This window comes from Gekko japonicus, unplaced genomic scaffold (assembly GCF_001447785.1).
Source record: "Gekko japonicus isolate JY-2015 unplaced genomic scaffold, Gekko_japonicus_V1.1 scaffold140, whole genome shotgun sequence".
Lineage (NCBI taxonomy): Eukaryota > Metazoa > Chordata > Lepidosauria > Squamata > Gekkonidae > Gekko > Gekko japonicus.
In genome coordinates, this window is record NW_015169781.1 from 359,455 (window position 1) to 381,307 (window position 21,853).

Sequence of the window (21,853 nt, forward strand, 5' to 3'; positions counted from 1 at the left end):
GTGGTAACTGACCAGGAAAGAGACCTTGGAGTTGTGGTAGATAACTCACTGAAGATGTCAACTCAGCAGTTAAAAAGGCAAATGCTATGCTGCGGATTATTGGGAAGGGGATTGAAAACAAGCCAGTATCATAATGCCCCTGTAAAGCACTGAGTTCGGAGGCACTGAGTAGTGATCAGTTCATGTTTATTTTAAGCAAGCAAAACGAAAGACAAACTAGCGAGGTCCGAGCCCCGCTTATATCCCTGCAGTACCCCACACCCCAACACCAGTGATAGGCTATTACAGTGGAGGAGTCCATTATAGGTCTACTCTAGAATCCGGGCACTCCAATTGGTCTTCCCTAGGATCCGATTCCTCTATTGTTCTAGCACCCGAAGGTGAGCTTGACCGTATGGCCTCGCTAGCACTGATGTAATTATATCAGTATACAACAGCCCCTCTATAAATCTATGGTGTGGCCTCATTTGGAATACTGTGTACAGTTCTGGTCCCCACAGCTCAAAAAAGATAGCACTGGAAAAAATGTCGAAAATTAAGGAGATGGAACACCTTCCCTGTAAAGAAAGGCTAAAAGGGTTAGGGCTTTTTAGCTTGGAGAAACAATTGAGGGGTGACATGAAACAGGTTTACGAAGTTATGCATGGGGTAGAAAAAGAAGTATTTTTCTCACAATACAAGAATTTGTGGGCACTCAATGAAATTAATGAGCAGTACGCTTAGAACAGATAAAAGGAAGTACTTCTTCACCCAAAGAGTAATTAACACACGGAATTCACTGCTGCAGGAAGTAGTGGTGGCTACAAGCATAGATCGCTTCAAGAGAGGATTGGATAGACATATGGAACAGAGGTTCATCAGTGACTTCCATATAGACACAGGTCCAACAGTAACAGCCACAAGGTAATAGATGGGACACTATGTCTGGGGCAGTGATCTGTATTCTTAGGCTGCGTTCACACACATTAAATAATCCACTTTCAGTGCATTTTCCAACTGGATTTTACTTGTGTGAACTGGCGAAATCCAGTTGGAAAGTGCATTGGAAGTGGATTGAAAGTAGATTATTTTGTGTGGGGGGGGGCAATGAAAGTAGATTATTTTGTGGGGGGGGGCAATAGTGGGAGAGCTTCTGGAGTTCTGGCCCTACTGGTGGACCTCCTGATGGCCCCTGGGTTTTGGTTGCTGTGTGACACAGAGTGTTGGACTGGATGGGCCACTGGTCTGATCCAGCATAGCTTCTGTTATGTTCTTATGGATTGATGATGGTAATGTGGCTGTTCAGAAGCTTAGTATACCATGAAAAAAACTAAAATTCTGTATCCATTGCATTCTCAGTTGTGTAAACTGCAGTAAAATTATTTCAGTTTGCATAGTTTCAGCCAGATTTTGAAAGAGGGAAGAGACCTGGGCTTGGGTACTGACAGATTGGTAAGGGTTAAGAGCAGCCTTGCTTCCCCCCCCCCCACTCTTGCAGAGATGCACCGGAATAGTCTTTAAGCTCCCAAGACCCTTTATGTATTTACTTAATTTATACCCTACCTTACTCTCCAATGAGAATAAAGTGATTTATACAATTCTTGTTCCTTTTTATCTTCACAACAACCCTGGGAGGTAGATCAAGCTAAGAGCCCTTGAGTGACCTAACATCACCCAAATGGGGAAATACGAAGTGCTGGAGAGGGGGAATAGATGGTGGAATTTAGTCTTTAAAATTGTTTTGGAAAGTGAGGTTGAGGAAGCTACTGCTATCTCCATCCTACCTGTGTTGTATTTCTTTTTATGTTGTCTAATGCTTGCTAAATCAGTTGCCTATTTTCTTTGCGCAGCAATCTGACGTGTATGTATTTACAAATGTTTCTAGGCCACATTTGTGGCAGTGAATGATACTGTTGTTATGAGAGAGAAGTGTTAAGACAGTTGCCATGGCTGCGTGGAGTGTGTTTTGGGACCCTGGCTAGTTTTTGTAGCAGGCCTCCTTGGAGATTCCTGTGGTACTAGATCCCATTGGTATTAGAAGCCTTGGTTACGCGTCCCCGCAACCGCCTGTAAGGTATCGAGCCATTACACCAACAACGTAAAGGCTCAATACCCTGTAACCTCCAGAAATAGCGTAGTAAGCATCACGAATAAGCTCGATAAGTTACTAGCGGAGCACAACGGCGCGCGCGCTTTCGCGCCTGTTTTTAATGCGACCGTTACTAAGATACTCTTCTCGCGCTAACCCTCCTTCCTCCCGCTTCACTATGGAAGGAGCCAATCAACAGTCGCTATCAATAATTCAAATAATCCAACAGGGAAAAACCGTTGAAACACTGCGCTAGTAGAAAGGGAGGGCGTTGCAACGGGCCAATAGGCGGGGAGGAGGAAGGATCCGACTCTCGAGTCGACCGTTGCAACGGACCAATGAAAGAGAAGGGGGGGAGAACGCGCTCGAGCCAAAAGTGTTCGTTTTAATATCATTTAAGATTGGCAGCGCATTTACCCAATCGTCGTCGTTGTCTGGTTGCTACCGTCCAATAGACACACAGAAGTAGAGGTGGAGCGAGGTTGCAGGCGCGCGCGCAAGCCACTAAAGCCCGCCTACTTTCTTGCGTCTCAATATATAAAGTTGCGTCCGTTACCTTGACGCAGTTAGTATTCTCCGCGCCGCCAACGAGATCAGAGGAAGCAGTTTAGGACATCCGCCATCATGAGGGAGATCGTGCATTTGCAAGCTGGCCAATGTGGCAATCAGATCGGCGCTAAGGTGCGGCTTGGGCTGCGGAGGAGGTGGCCGGGCTGGGGAATCAGAGGCCTCGATTGAGGCCCTGTTAGTTTTAATTTGGGTTTCCCGTGTGTTAATTTTTCTGTCGTTGCGTCTTAGTTCTGGGAGGTGATCTCAGATGAGCATGGCATCGACCCCACCGGCACTTATCACGGTGACAGCGATCTGCAGCTCGAGCGTATCAACGTGTATTACAACGAGGCTACTGGTGAGGACCTTGCGGGGGGGGCGCGCGCGCGCGCGCGGAGAGGGGTTTGCTTGTGCTTTTCATCGGGGCGCTAGAATTCGGTTTCGGCTTACCCGATGGTCTCCATAAGTGGAGTGCCCCCCCCCCCCGGTCCTTATTTTGTTATGGATACTAACGAGACCGCGATCTTTTTAGTTGAACTTCAGCACCTGTTTTCTAGTCTCTTTCGCCTTCTGTAGACATAAATTCCTGGTATATGTGGAAAGTAGTGAATGACTGTTCGTGTTTTTAGCCTATTTTGCTGCTGAAGCGTTCTCTAAAGCAGGTCTGGCCTAATCATTTCAGACGAACTTCATAAGTGTCTCTCCTCCTCCCCCCCACGGCGTTGACTGCCTGGAAAACATGATGTAATTATTTAAAAGCCTGTCTGGGCATTAGTGGAATACCTTTTCTCCCACCGCTTTAATTCTCATCAAGGTCTTATATAAAGAGGTCGGCTTTGCCTTGTTATATTTGGATGAACGTTTTTTGTTTCTCCCACACCGTTATTTGAGGTAGACACTCTTGAGTGTGTGATCTGTTGGCCCAGAGTATGTCTAACCGCGCGTGAAGGTTCTTGAAAAGTAAAGTAGTCCTTATGTTTTATTAAGTGCTGTATAGCATTAATATTGATAAGTAACAGTATGAATGTGGTTCTGGGGGCTTTAGACGGAATGAAGTGTTTACTCCAGCAAATAAGTTGCCAGATAGGGAATGGTGTAGGAAGGATAGAAAAAGGAGTTGTGAAGTTAATGTCAGTTGGACTTGTCAGTTGATGAGGTAATCCAGAGGTGGTGAGTGGGACGGGTGCCAGCCAGGAGGAATCAGCCCTTCAGCTCATTGGACTCTGTTCTGTGCCTAGCCTCATGAAACTCAAAAACCTTGAATGGCTTCTGGAAGGAACTGTGACTTGTTCTTTGGCGTGGTGGTGGTGGTTGTGAACGTTTTTGAGCATGCTTCATATTGAGGAATAAGAATGTGTTCTGGGGCATTAGAAAGATAACATAGTAAGAACTTGTTATGCAGTAGCCATTGATTTCTGGGGATTGTAGCTTATGCCAAATGTCTTTAGCAGTAAAAGTCCAAGGGTGCCCCCCTGCTGGTTTGGAACGGCCCTTGCAGGTTAGTGAGTGGCACAAGCACACCTCTGTGCTTTCATATTTAGAAATGGGGTTTTTTTTAATCAGCTTCTCTGCTTAACATTGCTGTCTTTCTTCCACAGGCGGCAAGTATGTCCCTCGGGCTGTGCTGGTGGATCTGGAGCCTGGGACCATGGATTCGGTGCGCTCTGGCCCTTTTGGGCAGATCTTCCGCCCAGATAACTTTGTCTTTGGTGGGTAGCATATGGTCTTGCTGTGGTGGCCGAAAACAACTGAAACACGAATCCTTAAACCTGTTTGCCCAATCTTAGTGATGTGGGGAGAGCAAATATAAATTGGGGGGTTATATGACATCTTGAAGTATGTTAAAACAATTATTTGGTGTTTTACAAATTTCTTGATACAATTGCCAACTTTCTAGCTTTCTCGATTCTATTGTGTAGAACCGAGTGCAGAAAACGTTTTTTATATAATGCATGCACCTGATCTTGATGGCAATGAAACATTTTTTAAGAACTGGGCTGGAAAAACCATCTTCATGGACTCTGCATTATTGTCATACTTGTGAAAATGACATGCACTAAAATCCCTGTACTGTAAATCTGCAGAATTGCCAGGGGATATGTTTTAAAGCTTGCATAAGATTTGTGCCAGAGGGCGTGTTCATCTTGGAAATGAGGGTTGGCTTCGATATTCTTACATGTTTGAGCCTTACCAGGATCTTGATTTGTATGAGGAATTCAAGGGTGTGAACCGGGAGCCTGGTGATCTCAGACATGCTAATATGTACTCTGGTGGGGCTGAGATCATTTGTGCAGTTTGGAACAAAACTACTGCCAAACCCAGCCCTGAGCTTATGGACAGTATGTATCCAAGAAACTGTGAGTCTGTTACCATGTGGATAAACAAGGTGACTCTTGCTGGCAGACAGGCCCAGAGGAAAGATAATCTGCATTAATTTCCATTTTTTAAAAGAACAACAGCTCAGACTATCTATTAACATGTTTTTTAAAAGAACAACAGCTCAGACTATTAACAAGTGGGCTTTTGTTTTACAGGTCAGAGTGGAGCAGGCAACAACTGGGCCAAGGGCCACTACACAGAAGGCGCCGAGCTGGTTGACTCAGTGTTAGATGTTGTGAGGAAGGAAGCAGAAAGCTGTGACTGTCTCCAGGGTTTCCAGCTCACACATTCCCTTGGGGGTGGCACTGGTTCCGGCATGGGTACCCTCTTAATCAGCAAGATCCGTGAAGAGTATCCAGACCGAATTATGAACACTTTCAGTGTGGTCCCCTCCCCCAAAGTGTCGGACACTGTGGTTGAGCCCTACAATGCCACCCTTTCGGTGCACCAGCTGGTAGAGAACACAGACGAGACCTACTGCATTGACAATGAAGCCCTCTACGATATCTGCTTCAGAACTCTCAAGCTGACAACTCCCACCTATGGTGACCTGAACCACTTGGTGTCTGCCACCATGAGTGGGGTGACCACTTGCCTGCGTTTCCCAGGGCAGCTGAATGCTGACCTGCGCAAACTGGCTGTCAACATGGTCCCCTTTCCCCGGCTGCATTTCTTCATGCCTGGCTTTGCCCCACTCACCAGCCGTGGGAGCCAACAGTACCGTGCCTTGACTGTGCCAGAGCTCACACAACAAATGTTTGATGCCAAGAATATGATGGCAGCCTGTGACCCCCGTCACGGGCGCTATCTCACAGTAGCTGCTGTTTTCAGGGGGCGCATGTCCATGAAAGAGGTGGATGAGCAGATGTTGAATGTGCAGAACAAGAACAGCAGCTATTTCGTGGAGTGGATCCCTAATAATGTGAAAACCGCTGTCTGTGACATCCCTCCCCGGGGCCTGAAAATGTCTGCCACCTTCATTGGCAATAGCACTGCCATCCAGGAGCTGTTCAAGCGCATCTCAGAGCAGTTTACAGCTATGTTCCGCCGAAAGGCCTTCTTACACTGGTACACTGGGGAAGGCATGGATGAGATGGAGTTTACAGAGGCTGAAAGCAACATGAATGACCTGGTGTCTGAGTACCAACAATACCAGGATGCTACAGCTGAGGAGGAGGGCGAGTTTGAAGAAGAAGCAGAGGAGGAGGCAGCTTAAAACCTTGGCTGTTAACACCTGTAAATTTTGTTCAAAACTTGTATGGACTTTATTCATTCCAACCTTGTTCTTGGTTTTTTTGTTCTGCTCTTCCAGCTTTCTTCCTGATGTCATCTGTCTGATGCTGTACAGACATTAAAAGCTTTTTCACGCTGCTTGTTGTCTCCGCAGTAGTTCATCGTAATAAGCTTTCCGGGTGCTGTTTCCAAAGGTTAAAGCATAGTTGTGCCTGATGGCTGGGAAAATGACATACTTGAGTCAGCTGTCTCTGCTCAGACTTGTTTTCACTCAATGTGTGGTGACAGGACAGGCTTCAAAGGTGTGTCTAGTTGGTTTTTTTAGTGGTGTCATTGCCTCAGCTAAGCAATTTGGATGTGAGGATGTAGCGCACTACGATGCCGTTGAAAATAAAGGTCACTGTGTCCCTCTGGGGCTTAAGAGCAGGCTATCCACTGATCCCTGTGTGATCAGATTTGCCCGTGTCTATGTGGGAGTAGTTACTTCTGCAGCACTGCATTAGTTGCAGTTTGATAACCAAATTCCGATGCAGCAGAAGGACACCTTCAGAGGAGGCTGTCTTCTGCATGAGTCATTGTTCTGGGCTTTGCTCCTTTCAATCCAGAATAGTGACTTGTGCAGAAGGAAAGTGAGCTGGGAGCAGATTGTTAACTGTTTTTAAGCAAAGATCCAATAAAGTTGATCCTCACAACTAATGGAGGGGGGTGTCTCTGGGTATCCAGAGAACTTCCAATTTCCACCCCCACCCCCGTGCGCTTACTGCAAACAGACATCTGTGTGCTTGTTTCATCTAAATCTTACCCAAGAAGGAATGGGAGCATGTAACAAATGCAGAGTCCTTCATCAGCATTTCATGTAGGTCTTTGGGTTCCTGTAGAACACCTGGTGCCTTACTGCTGAGTGGGTGGGCGGGGTAGAAATTGAATAATAATAATAAGAGGAAAGTTTATTGTTTGCCACAACCTGGAGCTGGATCCTAAGGGGAGGTTTTTTTGCTAATAGGGAGCTGCTGAACAGAACCCTTGTATCTGCTTCATAGATGGTGCTGCCTTTCTCAGGAACAGGCACCACAGAAATGCCAATGTTGTGCTGTGATGTCCTTTTCAAAGCAGTAAAGGATCTAAAAACGAGCCATTGACAGTCCTTGAGGTGCCTTAATGTGGCCAGAGACTACCTATTAAAAGCTTTTGGTTGTCAAATCTTGCTGACAAGAACAAGGTGAACTACAGCAGGAGGAGGCAATCTTGAAGGCAACCCATTCCTGCAATAGTATGTATTACTTTTAAGCCTTAAGGTGCCACATAGCTGGTGGGTGTGTCTACATATGTAGTGCCTTAAAGGTGAACTGTTTAATTTCAGCTTCAAGGCCTAGAGAGCCCATTTGTTCAGCTGCCAGCACCCAAATAGTGGGCTCTGTATCATACAAGTTTATGTTGGAATGAAACCATATTTAAAAGTGGCCATTATTACCCCTCTAGAATTATAGATAGGTTGGCCTTTTTGTTGCAAAAGGAAATGAAGTAGACCTCCAAAGATGATAGAAAGTTGACTTTCTGTACATTTTCAAGGTACCTGCGGGTATGGGCCTGGGGCAGGAATGAGTCTGGACTGATACCTTTGGGGGAAAGTTGTACCAGCTTAGCTGTTGATTCTGGGATGAGTGACTGAGCCTAGCTTTTCCATCTGCTTTCTTTAGCCAGAGGGCAACATCTTTTCAAAAGGGGTGATTGGGGGAGAGATTATTGGAATAATGTTCTGTCTTCAGAAGTGGGTTGGGCTTTTATGACTTGGCTGGGTGTGTTGGTTGCTGACTTACTTGGCACAAACCCAGTGTAGAATGGAATCAGGCCTCGGCTGTTGTAAATCTTGGTATTGGGCCAGTAGGTGCAGGGAAATCGCTTGCCAAAGCTGTACAGCGGGCTTCTCATCTTTTCCTGTGAAAGGACAAATGAGAGATTGGATGGCAAAAGGTGGCAACTTTTTTGCCTTGGTATGTGGGGACTGCTGGGTTTGGCCTCTGACCACAAGAGTGCAACACCTTAAATAAATTGCATAAGGGTGTGTAGGAAAGTCTTCCCAAGTTCCACTGAACTCCATTGTTCAGTGACAAACATGGTTGCTCCTAGATGGGCATTCTGTTTTTGTGGTTTCCAATCTATTCGCTTTTATCTACCCAGATCTGGTAAGGTTGGCTGGTGTTCTTGCTTGTCAACACTGGCATTGAGTGTGTTCAGATAGCCAATTAAGTCAATTCCTCCAAGGTAGCTGAAGAATGAGATACCTGCTGGACCAGGCTTGTCTAGGATTTGATCCATCCAGCATCTTCCCCCTACAATGGTCAGCTTAGCTGCCCTGGAAAAGCCAACAAGCAGGGCATAAAGGCCTACTCTTGTTGCCGCCAGCAGCAGGTATTTGGAGGTGTATTGCCTTTTCATGTAGTCCTAGATTAGAAATGGAATGCTCGGGGTCAAGTCTTGGCCCCGTTTCTATCAACCTTATGTGGAGAATGGTAGCTTGACTGGGATTGTATCCCAGCAGTCCTCCAGTAAATCTTGTTAGTACTTGGTCTTAGATTTGGTACTGCTGAGATTAATTAGCATCGACAGCAGTAAGAATATATTATCTTGGGCTGGAGCACATTACACAACTCTAAGCAAATGGTGCATTAACAGTTTCAGAAATGAGAGGGTGAAATCCTGCTCTGGAGTTCCTGCAGAGGATATATGGAGGTCCTAATCCTTAAGGAGCTCTGGAAACCCAATGCAAGTTTATGTTGATAGCACGATTTCCTGTAATGAAGGCTGCAAGTTTACTGCAGCTCCTCAGATTCCTAGGCCCAAGACCTAAGCAACCAGTCATTTCCTCCATGGCTGTCATAACACACAAACAGTTAACACTGCCTTAACCAGTTTCGAGTCTGCATAAAATAACACACAAACAGTTAACACTGCCTTAATTAGTTTCGAGTCTGCATAAAATGTTAAGATGGTATTTGTGATGGCATCTCCAGTCTGGCCTTTATTCTAACTGGTTGTTAGTGGTGAAGGTGGCCATTCCCTCCACAGTGGAAGAGCGCATTAAAGTTCTCTGAAAAGGGAAAAGTCTAGCTGCCTACTGCATCTCTGCATGTTTTATTGCTCTCTAGCATCCAATGCAAAGGGAAAAGGCATTCTATACCTCATGTCATCGAAAGAGCCACAATTGCTCCTAACACAAATTCTGTATGAGTTGCTGCTTCATTCAGGAGGCCTCCAGAACAGCAGAAACTCAAGGTGTGGGGGTCTCCCCTGACTGCCAAAATTTTTTACTCTTCCATACTAAAGCTGAGTTTAGGGGAGACTGATCATCTGCTAGTGCTACCAATACAGTTCTAGCGTGCAAAAGATTGGAGGGGGTGCCCCAAGCTTCCAATGCCTGGGGAGATTCTACCAATGTGCCAGAGTAAATTGGCAGGGTTGGGGAGGGCCGGTACTTCCTGTTTCCAGCTGTCCTAAAGGTGAAAGAAGATTTGCAACCCCTGAACTGACTTTTCATGGTCTCGCTATGTGACTGCAGGGATGGACTGCCTGATGCTAAGCCCGGTCCATTGGTTAATCACAGTGGCTTCTCTGCTTCTCAGCAAGCAAAGGCAGCAACCCCTCTTAAGTCTGCCAATCTGTCATTGCGTTTTCTTTGCAGCTTGCCTTACTATATTTAGATAGCATAAGCTCCAGAGGGTGTTGGAGTTAGTTTCCAAAATAAAATTGCACTGAACAATAAATCACAGATAAGAGACAAGGGCGGCTTTGTTCTAACAGCGTAAAAAGCAGTCTTAAAACTTTTTGCAAGCCAAGGCTAAAATGAGTACCAGAAAATCCAAAGTTTAAAATACCCAGTGAAGAGTCATGGGGTAACAGTAATCAAGTTCCAAGGATTTGCAAGAACTGAAGCCTTAAAAAAACCGGCATCATCTTTTAATACAGACAAGAGAGCTTTTAAAAACAGCCACAGCCAGAAGGTCCAGCCTGGGATTGCAGAGCCAACCCCTGTCCAATTAAGAGTGGTTTGTTCTTGATTTATTGACTGCCTTTATGGACTCCTTTTCAACCAGATGAGCCTTTTCCCGCGAGCCTCCCTCTGAGGAAAAGCAGAAACGGAGGGCTGGTTCAGCCGGTTGCTTTCAAGCTAGAAGTCCAGCTATGGGGTGAGGGCTGCAGGGAGGAACCCCCTCAAACCACCCTCTTGAGGTGACTCGTTCTGGCCAATTGCAGGGTTTTCTGGGGGGGGGATATAAAACTAGGTCTTTCTGTAACCCACCCTCCGCTACAAAATAATTGTCAGCAGCCACCCCAACTCCACCTACTCCTTGCGATCCGCTTTACCTGATTGCAGTCAAATTCATTCATAGCATCTTTGACTCCTTTCAGGTAGTTGACTCCCATAACCCAGGTGAAGCGGGGGATGAAGCCAGTATACCCTGGGGAGGAGAGAGAGAGCTTTAGGTGCAAAGGCTCATCATAGGCAGAATCAAGAGGACTCGGCTCCAAAAGTAATTGGGCAAAAGTCGTGAACTGAGCTAGCGGGCCTGAGGGCTATCCATTTGGCTGGGGGCGCTGAAATCCAGCATGCAACTAGACCTGCGACTACAGCCAAGTTTGACTGGCCTGAGAACCTGACTTCAATAGCATGTGGTGCAGAAGTGAGACTTCCTGTGGCACAGAGACTAGCATTATTACAGCCCAACTGCTAATGACTGGAATAATAAAAGGCTCTGCGTACCATCCAAGGAGTAAGACGCCTGCTGCATCTCTGTGTGGTTTGTTACTCTAGCCTGGCTTCCCACGAATTGACTTTTGTTGGGTGGAGACATGTAACAAAATTTACCTCTACACAGAACATCTACCATCTGTTCATAAGTCACTGCTCCATTTGGGCTTAATTTGGGGTGGATGATTTTGCTGTGTTCTTGGGTATAAATAGGTTGTTCAAGTGTGCTTGATGTAGCAGAATATTCCATCCTGAGAGGAGGTTCCCTGCTGCATCCCTACATGATGCTCTGTCTGGGTGTGCTTTGACAGGAGACTCTCCCAGAACAGTGACTCATGCAGATGCATAGTGGGTGGGCTCCACTGGGGATAAAGAGTGAGCAATATTTAGGAGATGTGCTCCTATGTTTAATTCAGAAGGAAAGGGAAGCCTTGGGACCAATTATGGCGTAGCCTTAAAGTTTCACAAATGACCTGAGGATCTCTAATTATTTCCTCTGATGGTTTTCTAGCCTCCGTGACTTTGCCTCACCTCCTGCATGATCAGGAGTCTGTTCCAGAGGTCTGAAACTCTTGCATTAACAACAGAGATAAAGCCAGATCTATGATCCGGATGCACGAGATCACAACCAAGTTCTGAGGAGAATCCTTCCAGGTTCTACAGTTAGCTTGTGAAGTGGGCCGTGGTGACTTGAGGGCCTGATTGCTTGAGAGGCAGGGCCTCTTTTTAGGTGAAGGAGCAGCCCAAGAGGATCGAGACTGGTGCGGCATGCATGAAATGGATGAGGTAGCTGCTGTCCTGCTCTCAGGTTCTTCAGAGAGAGGTAGGTGCAGGGGCTCCGGCCTAGGTGGCCGTGCTGCCATCTGTCCTTCAAGACAGTGCCGTTCCTTAATTCTAAGGGTATGGCGGCACTTGCTCAGCAGACAGGATATGGCATTCTGCACACGCTCAAAAGCTGCAGTGATCATTCCATTAACTAGACAACCATTCTGTTTTATGGGAAGGGGAGGGTTGGATCGTGTCAAGCCTTTCCCCTCCTCTTAGTTGCTACTTCTCCAACCCACTCCGCTTGCTCCCATCCATCACTGAGGTCAGTGCCTCAACAAAAGCAACGCTCCCCCCCACAGTACTCAATGGGAGTCGCTGAGAACTGAGACAGCCCCTATTGGTGTAACCCTGTCTTGGGTTCTGTCTTGTAATCACACCAGAGTGTGAAAGAATGCCCTTTTAATCTATCCAGTCATTCATTTTTATTCCACCTTTCCTCCATGGAGCTCGGTGGTGGTGGTGGTGGAAAGTACCGTCAAGTCACAGCTGACTTCTGACGACCCCGTGGTGGTTTCAAGGCAAGAGACCTTCAGTGGTGGCTTGCCGTTGCTGGCCTCCGTGTCACAACCCTGGCATTCCTTGGAGGTCCCCCCTCTAAATACTTGCCAGGGCCAACCCTGCTTAGCTTCCTAGATCTGACAAGCTCGGGCTAGTCTGGGCTATCCAGGTCAGGGTCATAGAGCTCAGAGCAATGTATGAAGTTCTCCTTTCCTCGTTTTGCCCTTGCAGCAACCCTGTGAGGAAGGCTAGGCTGCTCTGAGGTCACCCAGCCAGCTCCATGGCAGAGCGGAGGTTTGAACCCAGGTCTCCCAGGACATAGTCTGATACAATGACCAATAACCACCCTGGTTCCTTAACTGGGATGTGGCTGAAAGAAGCAGGGCCCCAAGACTAGGCTAATTTCCTTCAAGGGCTCCTCTGTCTCTCTCTGCCCACCTACCTGAGATGGCTTTACGCTGGATGAGGTTGGGCACATCTAGCTTGGGGGTCCGTCCAAATCGGCTCACATCCACTGTCTCCGTTGCCCGTGGGAGAGGCACTGCTTCAATCCTGGTTGGCTGAAAGGCAGAGGGAAGAAGTTAAAGGCAATTCTGTTTGGGGCTGGGAGTTGCACAACATAAGTCATTTGGGGGTGAGCTGCAGTCATCACCTTGGAAAGACAAGGTGGTGTAGCAGACTAGGACTGAGGGGGATCCTGGTTCAAAATCCCACTGAATCACCTTGGACCAGTCACTCTCAGTCCAGCCTACCTCAAAGGATTGTTGTGAAGATTAAATGGGTAAGTAGGGTGCCCTGAGCTCCTTGGAGAAAGGGTGGAATAAAACTGGTTTGACCAGGGGTCCCCAACCTTTTTTCAGCCCACGTGTACCTTTGTCATCTGACAGGGTGGTGGGCACAACTGCAAAATGCCTGCCGGAGGGGGCGGAGCCAACCACAAAATGGCTTCTACAAGAGTTGGAGCCAACCACAAAATGGCACAGAGTGAGGTCATGTGTAAGTCAAATAGTAACTCTTCAACATTTCAGGCAGAAGCTGGGGTTTAACAGGATGACTTTTCAAATGAACTATGGTTTTAAAATATTTCCTTGCATAGAGAAATTACTGTCCATCATGCAGTGAAGATCCTTCTGTTGTGGTGGCAGCAGCTGCTGCTAAAGCAACTTCTAAAAAACCTGCATGGTCAGTCAGAAGCCCTGCTGAAGAAAAGCTCCATCTGGCTCCACCCACTTTCCAAAAACCCTTAGGAGGCGCCCATATTGGGAATCCCCGGTTAGACAGGGCGTGGCAGGCTTCTGTCCACAGCCTGGCTAAAGAAAGATCTAGGTAGCCAATGTGACTCTGCTGGCAAACCTCTCATTTTATCAAAGCACTGGCTGCCCTTGCTACATCCTGAAGACATGAGAAATAACAAAATTGTTAAATACAGGACTTTTTTGTAGAAAAAGCCCAGCAGGAACTCATTAGCATAATAGGCTACACCCAATAGCAGAAACTAATTAGCCTATTAGGCCACACCCCCATGCCTTCCCTTGGCTTGCCCGGACAAGCCGGCCCTTGGGCAGGCCAGGGGAGGCACAGGGAGGCACTTAAATGCCTCCCTGATCCTTCCAGGGGCCCCCCTGGCCCGCCCGCCTTGGAGTCGCTGGGGGAGAGTCACTCTCCAGGCCTTCCCTCTGTAGCTACGCATGCAGAGGTTTGGGCTGTAGTGGGCGTAGCCAGCCGGAACTCTGTTCCTGAATTCCTGCCTAAAAATAGCCCTGGATGAAGGGATATTAAAAAGAATGAATTATTTTTGGATGAGTTAAGGCAGACAAACAAGAAACACTTTTACTCATACTGAATATGTGCATATGTAGTCCTGTAAAAGGGGGAAGTGTCTTTTATAGGACAGAATTATATTTTGAAATTGTAAAAAACACAGAGCTGGCTCAATCCTGTGTAAAGAGAGGCTCTGACTGTCAGATGAGCCACCACACGTACCTGATCAGTTCCAGTGAGAAAAGGAGCGCTCCTCCAGCCCTGCCCACATGTTAAAGCAATGTCTGTGTTGCAGGGCCCCTGTGTCTCCTCTTGCCCGCACACCAGTGGAATATCGGGGTGGCAAATCATTTTCCGGTCACCCTGTTCTGATACCAACTGTGTGCCAGCAGAGGCTGCAAATTGCCTCCATCCTGGTCCACAGGACAATCTGATGCCAGGATGGCACGGAGAGTATTTTCTCTGTTCAACTAGCTGTGTCAAATTGGCATTGGGCCATGACTGGGGAGCAGGTGGAGGGCCAGCCCTTGGTACAGGGGGCCTGGGTTCTGTGAACGGAAGAGGAGAGTGACCTTGATAAGGAACAGCGCCTGAAAAACAAACAAACAAAATAATTTCAGCTTTGTGTGAGCCGGGCCTCATCAGAAACTAGGAGAGGGGCTGGCAGAACATGACAATTTTATGTAGCTTCTTGGCTTGTAATAATCAGAGTTTTCATTTCAAAACAATCCAGTCTATCTAGCTAAACCAGTAATTCCCCAGGTTCACCAGCATGCAGCAATGAATACATTAATTAAACAGTCTCAGAGCAGCCATTCACAAAGGAGGTTGCCTGATGCATCTCTGAAAAGTGGCCAGATCCAATCAGTAACTCATGCAAGCAGCATCCTTTGAGTGTGGGTAATTCTTCATTGGGTGTGATTGAATCATTCACGTCCTCAGAGGAGACTTCCCATTGCATCTCTTATCTCTCCATTGCTCCTTTGGCATATCCCTCTAGCAACTGCCCTTCAGAATTATATTGCCTCTGACATGGAAGTTTCATTTAGCTATCCTGGCTGATAGTCATTGATGGACATATCCTTCTCTATTCATTTGTCTAAACTGGTTAAAGAGGAGAGAGCAGAATGTGACCCGTTTACACTCTTTTAAGGCCTGTCTATGATTTAGAAAAAGCTAAAATGAGCATGAACCAGATGTGATCTGCTCCCTTCAGGCACATTGCAGGGGTCTCTGGGTGATCTTCCTTTTCTAGTAGGATTGGATGGGCCAAGCATCTCTGGTTGGTGGTAGGCCCTCTTCCCCATAATGCCAACCCCAGAGGGTGGTTCTGACATACCCCCCCAAACACTAACCCCCCAACACCACAGTTTTACTAATGGTCCACCTTCACCTGTGTATCTAGGGATGTAACTTTGGTACTGATCCATCATCTCATGTGCAGGGATCCTCCTTTGGCTGAAATCCTCAATGAACTTTGGCTTGGTCAGTGGTGCCAGCACAGAGTAAGGACTTTTTTGGATCTCAGGGTCCGTCAATAGTTGGGAGGTGGTTCTGCCATACGTCTGCCCAACTTGATAGCGGATCTGAGGGTAAAACCCTGCATACCTTGAAATGAAATAACAGATATGAGGGAGAATTTACACTGATATTTATTGTCTTTCAGAAAAGGAACATGAATTCTGGTGCATTGTATATATGTTTATGTTTATGTCTATTTGTGATATTCTTACCTGGAAATGTTCCTGTTCCAATTAATTTTTTAGGAGGAAAATATCTCTGATATTACTGTTAAAACCCAATCATACACACCTGGTATTGATATGGGTAGCTGGATCCTGGCTTACTGTTGGAGGCTCAGGTCTCCATGGCATGCAGCACTTTTCATCAGCTTTGGCTGCTAGCTATGGCATACTGCAACTGTACCTGGGGGATTTACTCAGCTACCAAAATTACACTAGGATGTAAAAGGCACATAAATAATTTCCCAGTTTATTTTAGCCACACTGGAAAAAATGCTGTAGTTTAATTTGAGTGTTCAATGTTTCTTTGTTATAATACATTTCTTTGGCACCTGAAAATATAGCGGAATGTAATGACTTACCCAGGAACATAATATGGCTCTTGAGGGAAGAAATTACACTTCTGAGACTCTGTCATTGTGGACCAGTTTCTTTGGTTTGGCTCCCCAGTTTACCAAAAGCAGGGGCTGGCTAAGTTAAAATAGCTTTGTTACCCAGGAAACCATTGTGAAGGCTATCTTCAACAGCATCACTATGTAACTTCCACATCTTGAATATCCTAACTGACAGGTGTATGATGGACAAAAAATTCAGCAAGTAAAGATTTTCCCCCATGTTGGGAGAACTGAACCAGCTGATATTTTGACCTTGTTAAAGGCACAGTGAGTCTCTCTGAGCTTCTTTGAAGAATGGGATAAACATATCACGATGGAAAGATTTACAGCTATCCTTAATGGGTAGAATAGCCACTATAAAAATGATGATACTGCCAAAGTTCTTGTTCTTAACCCAGAACATACCTATACTAAAAAATTCTAAATTCTTCATAGAGATGGATAAAGAGATAAAAAAAATGTATTTGGCACCCAAGAACTTCAAGAGAGAAAAGAGAAGAGGATTTCGATTACCGATTTGGAAGCTATACTACCAAGCATCTGCATTAGGCTGGATAAAAGAATGGATAACCTTAGATAACACTAGAATGTTGACCTGAGTATGGGCTGGCATGCCTATATTTGGTACGGGAAAGATAAGATACATTCAAATTTCAGACAACACATGATAAGAGGAGCACTATTATGGACATGGAATGATATTAAAGAAAAATATTATAGGAAGACTCCAAAATGGGTATCGCCCTTAGAAGCATATATAAAACCATCGCTTATAAAATCATGCGATAGAGAAAGTTATCAAACATTGTTGGATGAGAATAACAACTTAAACAGAAGACATTCTATTAAAACTATATAAAATAAAATTAACTTGGTGGGAAGTAATGCAATTTAAATCTAGATATGCTAAAGATATGATAGTAGGATTTCAAGAAATAAAAACACAATTAGATAAGATCTGGTTATCAACAAGCGATTAAATTATTCAGAAAGTATATAGATTTCTACTACAAGAATATTTACAAGATGAAAGGGTTAGCTCAAGGATGATAGCATGGATGAAAGATATAGGACATATGATAGACCAACGGGCAAATACATGGAAAACATTGAAATATATGAGAGCGACCAATTATAAAGAAAATATCTATAAGGTTTATCACCGATGGTATTGGTATCCAGATAGGATAAGTGAATGTCACCCATCAATGTCTAAAATGTGTTGGAAATGTAAAAGAAACGTGGGGACATTCTATCATATGTGGTGGCGTTGTGGAAAAAGATACAAAAGATAATTTCAGATATTATGAACTTAAATTTGGTCCTAACTCCTGAAATAGCTTTATTGAATATGATACCGGAGGATTATAAACAAAATGAAAAGTATTTGTTAACATATATATTGACAACTGCAAGAATATTGCTGGCCAGATATTGGAAACAAGATAAATTCCCCACAAGAGAGGAAATATTGTGTAAATTGATGGAAGTAGCAGAAATGGACAAACTAAGTTTAACTCTTCAAGGGAAAGATGAAAATGTATTTATGGAAAGATGGGAAAGCATGTTTAACTGGATTAACAAAATATGGAAAATCTAGACTCAAATGTATAGAAGGATGATTATTTGTAAATGATAATTAAGTGGAAAATTGATAAATAAAACTTTAAAAAAAGAATGGAATAACTCATTACAAAGATCTGTTATATTTTTAAAAGGCTCTTATGGGTTGAGAATGTTGATTATTGCATGGTATTAATGTGTTCTGAATGTACTGTTGAATATATTGTTCAGAATAATAAAAAACACTTTTTTTTTTTTTTAACCATGTAAGCAAATAATAAATTTGCCTCTGTGAGTCCTATAAAGTGGCCAAACCACTGTGGCCCTCCAGGGTTTAAATTTATCAAATCCAAAGATGTCTGTGGACCCAAAAAGGTTGGGGACCCCTGCCCTAGATATTCCAGTCTTGAATGATGTATGCACCTGTATATTAACTGCCACATAACCGCCAGTATTTTTTTGATCATGTGAATGAACATTCTACTGGTTAGTGTTGTTTTCTTCTCTTGGGCAGATGATAAGCAGATCAAGGTGTGGTGGCGGTGGGGGGTATATAGAACTGTAAAAATTGCCATGACCACACTATATAAATACATAATAATCATCCATAAAACAGGGTGGTTGCTAATTCTGAAAGTAAGTGGAAGAGGAAATCGCGCCAAGAGGCAGAAATCCACTATTTCCCCAACCTCTGAATCCCCATGTGTGTAGGCGGGAAAAGCTGCACCTCTCGGATTTCTACTGCCTACTGCAACGCAATGCTGCACTTATGTGGGAGTTCAGATCCCTACAAAAAAGTGAGGGAAAGATTGCTATGCTGAGTTGAGCTGAACGTCATCCCCTCAACATTTCAGAGAAAGGAAGGCGGAGAAGCCGGACAGCACACACCCTAGTTGAACACACACACCCCTTACGCTTTGCTGGAGGCTCCGCTCTATATGCGGAAGTTTAACCTGTGTCTGTGTCCCCTCCCATTTTAAATTTAATGTTGTTTTTAGTTTGTGAGGAGCCTAAGCCTGAAGGTTCCGCCTGAATCACAGTTCCCGGGAGGGAATGTTTTGGGCAGTGCACAGAGCGAGATCCTGCTTCCGGCGCCATTGCCAGGTGAGTAGTAACGATTGTAACTCCATAGGGGTGGAAAAGAGAAGGGGCAGCCCTCTCCCCTTTGTCAAGCCGTGTTAAGATCGTGGCCGAGATCACATTAGTTCTCCAGAGAAGGGTCTTCTCTGCCTCCCTCTTTTTGATTCGTAACAAACAAAAAGAAATATGGTTCTGGGACTCAAATTCGCTCCCGCGCAGGAACTAGGGTTGCCAACATCCAGGTGGTAGCAGGAGATCTGTGATTACAGCTGATCTCCAGGCGACAGAGATCAGGTCACCTGGAGAAAATGGCCGATTTGGAAGGTGGACTCTATGGCATTATTCCCCACTGAAATCCCTCCCCGCCCCCAAATCCTGCTCTCAGACTCCACCCTCAAAACCTCTAGGTATTTACCAGCCAGGAGCTGGCAACCCCAGTCGAAATTAACGCTTTTAACGATCACTTCCTCTATTACCTGCCCTCAAAAAACAGTTCAGGGATTTTGCAATTAAGCCTTTTCCCTCTGCCCCTCCTCTTCCAACCTAGGATCTCATCTTTCTTTCCTTTCTTCCTTCCCAAATCTTCCTAGTCTGGGGTGCTTGGTTGGGGTCTCTCTCTGTCACTGCAGCACAAGTGGTTTCTCTGCTTTCCTCAGCTGGTGGTTTTTCAAGCAGAGGTTGAACGTTGCTGTTAGCAGTAAAAAAAACAACAACCCCAAACTATAATGAGTCTGTATATACTGTATTACATACATTTGACCAAGCATGTTCTCTTTTAGACTCCTTAATGTTTATTTCCTACTGGTATATTTTAGGATGCAGCAGTTATTTAGTTGAAATATTTATACCTCAGGCTCACAGTTTCTGCTTCTGGGGCAACTTCTAGTGATCAATTGTAAAAAAAACTACAAAAATTTAAATGTAAATACCAACTAAAACTATTCACTCAAGAATCAAACCAGCAGCAGCATGAAATCCATGTGACTAGAAGTAGTGCCATTTCTTTTAATCCAACAAAGATATATTCAGGGACAGAAAGAATCAGGGCAGAGGGAAAAAATAGCCCAGGTTTTAATTGATGTAAAAATCTTATTGTTGAAGGTACCTCCCCCAATTAATCTGATAGCAGATCTGAAACAAAGCTATGTGAATGTATAAAAATCGATGGCAGGCACTGGTTTCATTAACTGATTAAAGCTCATATGATCAAGTATGATTTTTTTAAACTGAGAGACAATAATAAATTATATGGCCAACTTGCTTATTTTCTGTCAAATGAAGAAGAGTTTGTTTGTATACCCCACTTTTCTCCACTGTAAGGAGTCTCAAAGCAGCTTACAATCTCCTTTTCTTCTTCTCCCCACATCAAGCATCTTGTGGAGTAGGTGGAGCTGAGAGACAGAACTGTGACTAGCCAAAGGTAGCCCAGCAGGCTTCATGAGGAGGAGTTAGGAAGCAAACCTGGTTCTCCAGATTTGCTGCTCTTAACCACTACACCACACTGGTCTAACTGCAGATCCTAAGGCGAGTATGTGGGCTCTGGCAGGGAATATTTTCTGGAACCAGTGCCCAGTATAATCCACTATAAATAATGTTAAGTTGAAAGAAGAAAATATAACTGCAAATCTATATATTCTTAGTACGTTGCTCATACTTTTTCTTCCAATGTACATTATTTATGTATTTAAGGCATTTTAGCACACCGTTCTTCCCGAAACAACGCAAATGCGTTTGATCAAAAGTTCTGAATGTTGTAGTGAACAGCATAAACTGTGTCACCCTTTCCTCCCCCATCCTGATACATAGTACTGGCTGAGCCTAGGCATCATCCAGCACAGCACTTGTCACAGTCTCATTGTGCAAGGTTTGAAAACATGCTTTAGATAACACCAGAGGGCAGTGTTCCCCAAGACATTATAGTATGCTCATAACTGTAGCTAGGTATAAACGATCACAGGTTACTTCCACCAGAAGTTAGAGCTCTACAGTGCAGCAACACACTGATTTGATCTTTTAAAATACATTGAGAGTGCTGTCCTCAGCACAGTGACACCCCTCTAAGCCCATTGACTTCAAAGGTTTTAGAAAGTTGTCACTCTTTTTAGGATTGCATGGTAATACTATCATCTGGAAAGGCCCAGGAAAAGCAGTGACCATTGAAAATGTTGAGGGGAGGGGATGGGAGGGGAGGGGTCCCATTCTTTCCAGCAACTTAAAGGAGATGGCCATGGTTAAGTTGGTACAGTTCATGTGGTTCAGTCCCTGGCATCTCCCATTAATGAATCCCAAGTAACAAATTTTGGGGGGGAGGACATCTTTTGCTGCCTGAGACCCTGGCAAGCTGCTACAAGTCAGACAATAGTGAGCTAGATGGACCAATAAGACCACTTTGTGTTGACAGGGGACACATTGAATGCAGAAGATTCTAGGTTCACTTCCTGGCATCTCTGGGTAGAGATCTCAGGTAGCAGATGTTGTAAGAGAGGCCATTCCCTGCCAGAGACCTCAGAGAGCCCCAGCCACTCAGAGGGGTCAGTGCTGAACTAGATGGACCCACAGTCTGATTCTATAAGATCTCTGGAAAAGTGGCATGAATGCTTAAAAAAATAAAAAATAAATAAGGCTTCTTTATAGGTAAAAAGGTATCTGGGGCGCTCACAAGAAGAGTAGGATAGTCATGGCTTTCCTCTGTCATTTGTTCATAGTGGCTGGCATTCAGTGCATCTGTACATTGAGGTTAAGTCCTTAGCTACCATTTCTAATGGTCATCATCCTGCATTGATTTGTCTAATTTTTTTTTTAATTTTTTTTTGTAAATAGAGAAAGTGATCTGAGCTACTGGCCAAGAGGAGCATATCAGGGAAGGGAAAGCCTGTCAGAGTTACACCGTATTTCTCAGATTTAACTTGCATTTGCTAAATACAGAATGACAGCAGGGGAGGGGAAACCTCCCACATACAGCAGGAGTGCCAACAGTGCCTACCTAAGCAGAGCTATGCTCTTCTAAGTC

The 21,853-nt window shown here is 44.8% G+C and overlaps 2 protein-coding genes across 2 annotated transcripts; one reads left to right on the top strand and one right to left on the bottom strand.

The window, feature by feature from the left end:
• Positions 1-2,589: 2,589 nt before the first annotated feature.
• Positions 2,590-6,361, top strand: TUBB4B (tubulin beta 4B class IVb). The gene is made up of 4 exons (XM_015416802.1): positions 2,590-2,749; positions 2,867-2,975; positions 4,216-4,326; positions 5,152-6,361. The coding sequence occupies exons 1-4, from the start codon at positions 2,693-2,695 to the stop codon at positions 6,210-6,212; spliced, it is 1,338 nt and encodes a 445-aa protein (XP_015272288.1). The 5' UTR covers positions 2,590-2,692; the 3' UTR covers positions 6,213-6,361.
• Positions 6,360-16,223, bottom strand: FAM166A (family with sequence similarity 166 member A). Its single transcript, XM_015416777.1, has 6 exons — positions 16,168-16,223; positions 15,440-15,671; positions 12,745-12,862; positions 10,592-10,686; positions 8,047-8,164; positions 6,360-6,448 (listed from the first exon to the last, which is right to left on the bottom strand). Exons 1-6 carry the CDS (start codon positions 16,221-16,223, stop codon positions 6,360-6,362), a joined length of 708 nt encoding a protein of 235 aa, XP_015272263.1.
• Positions 16,224-21,853: the final 5,630 nt, after the last annotated feature.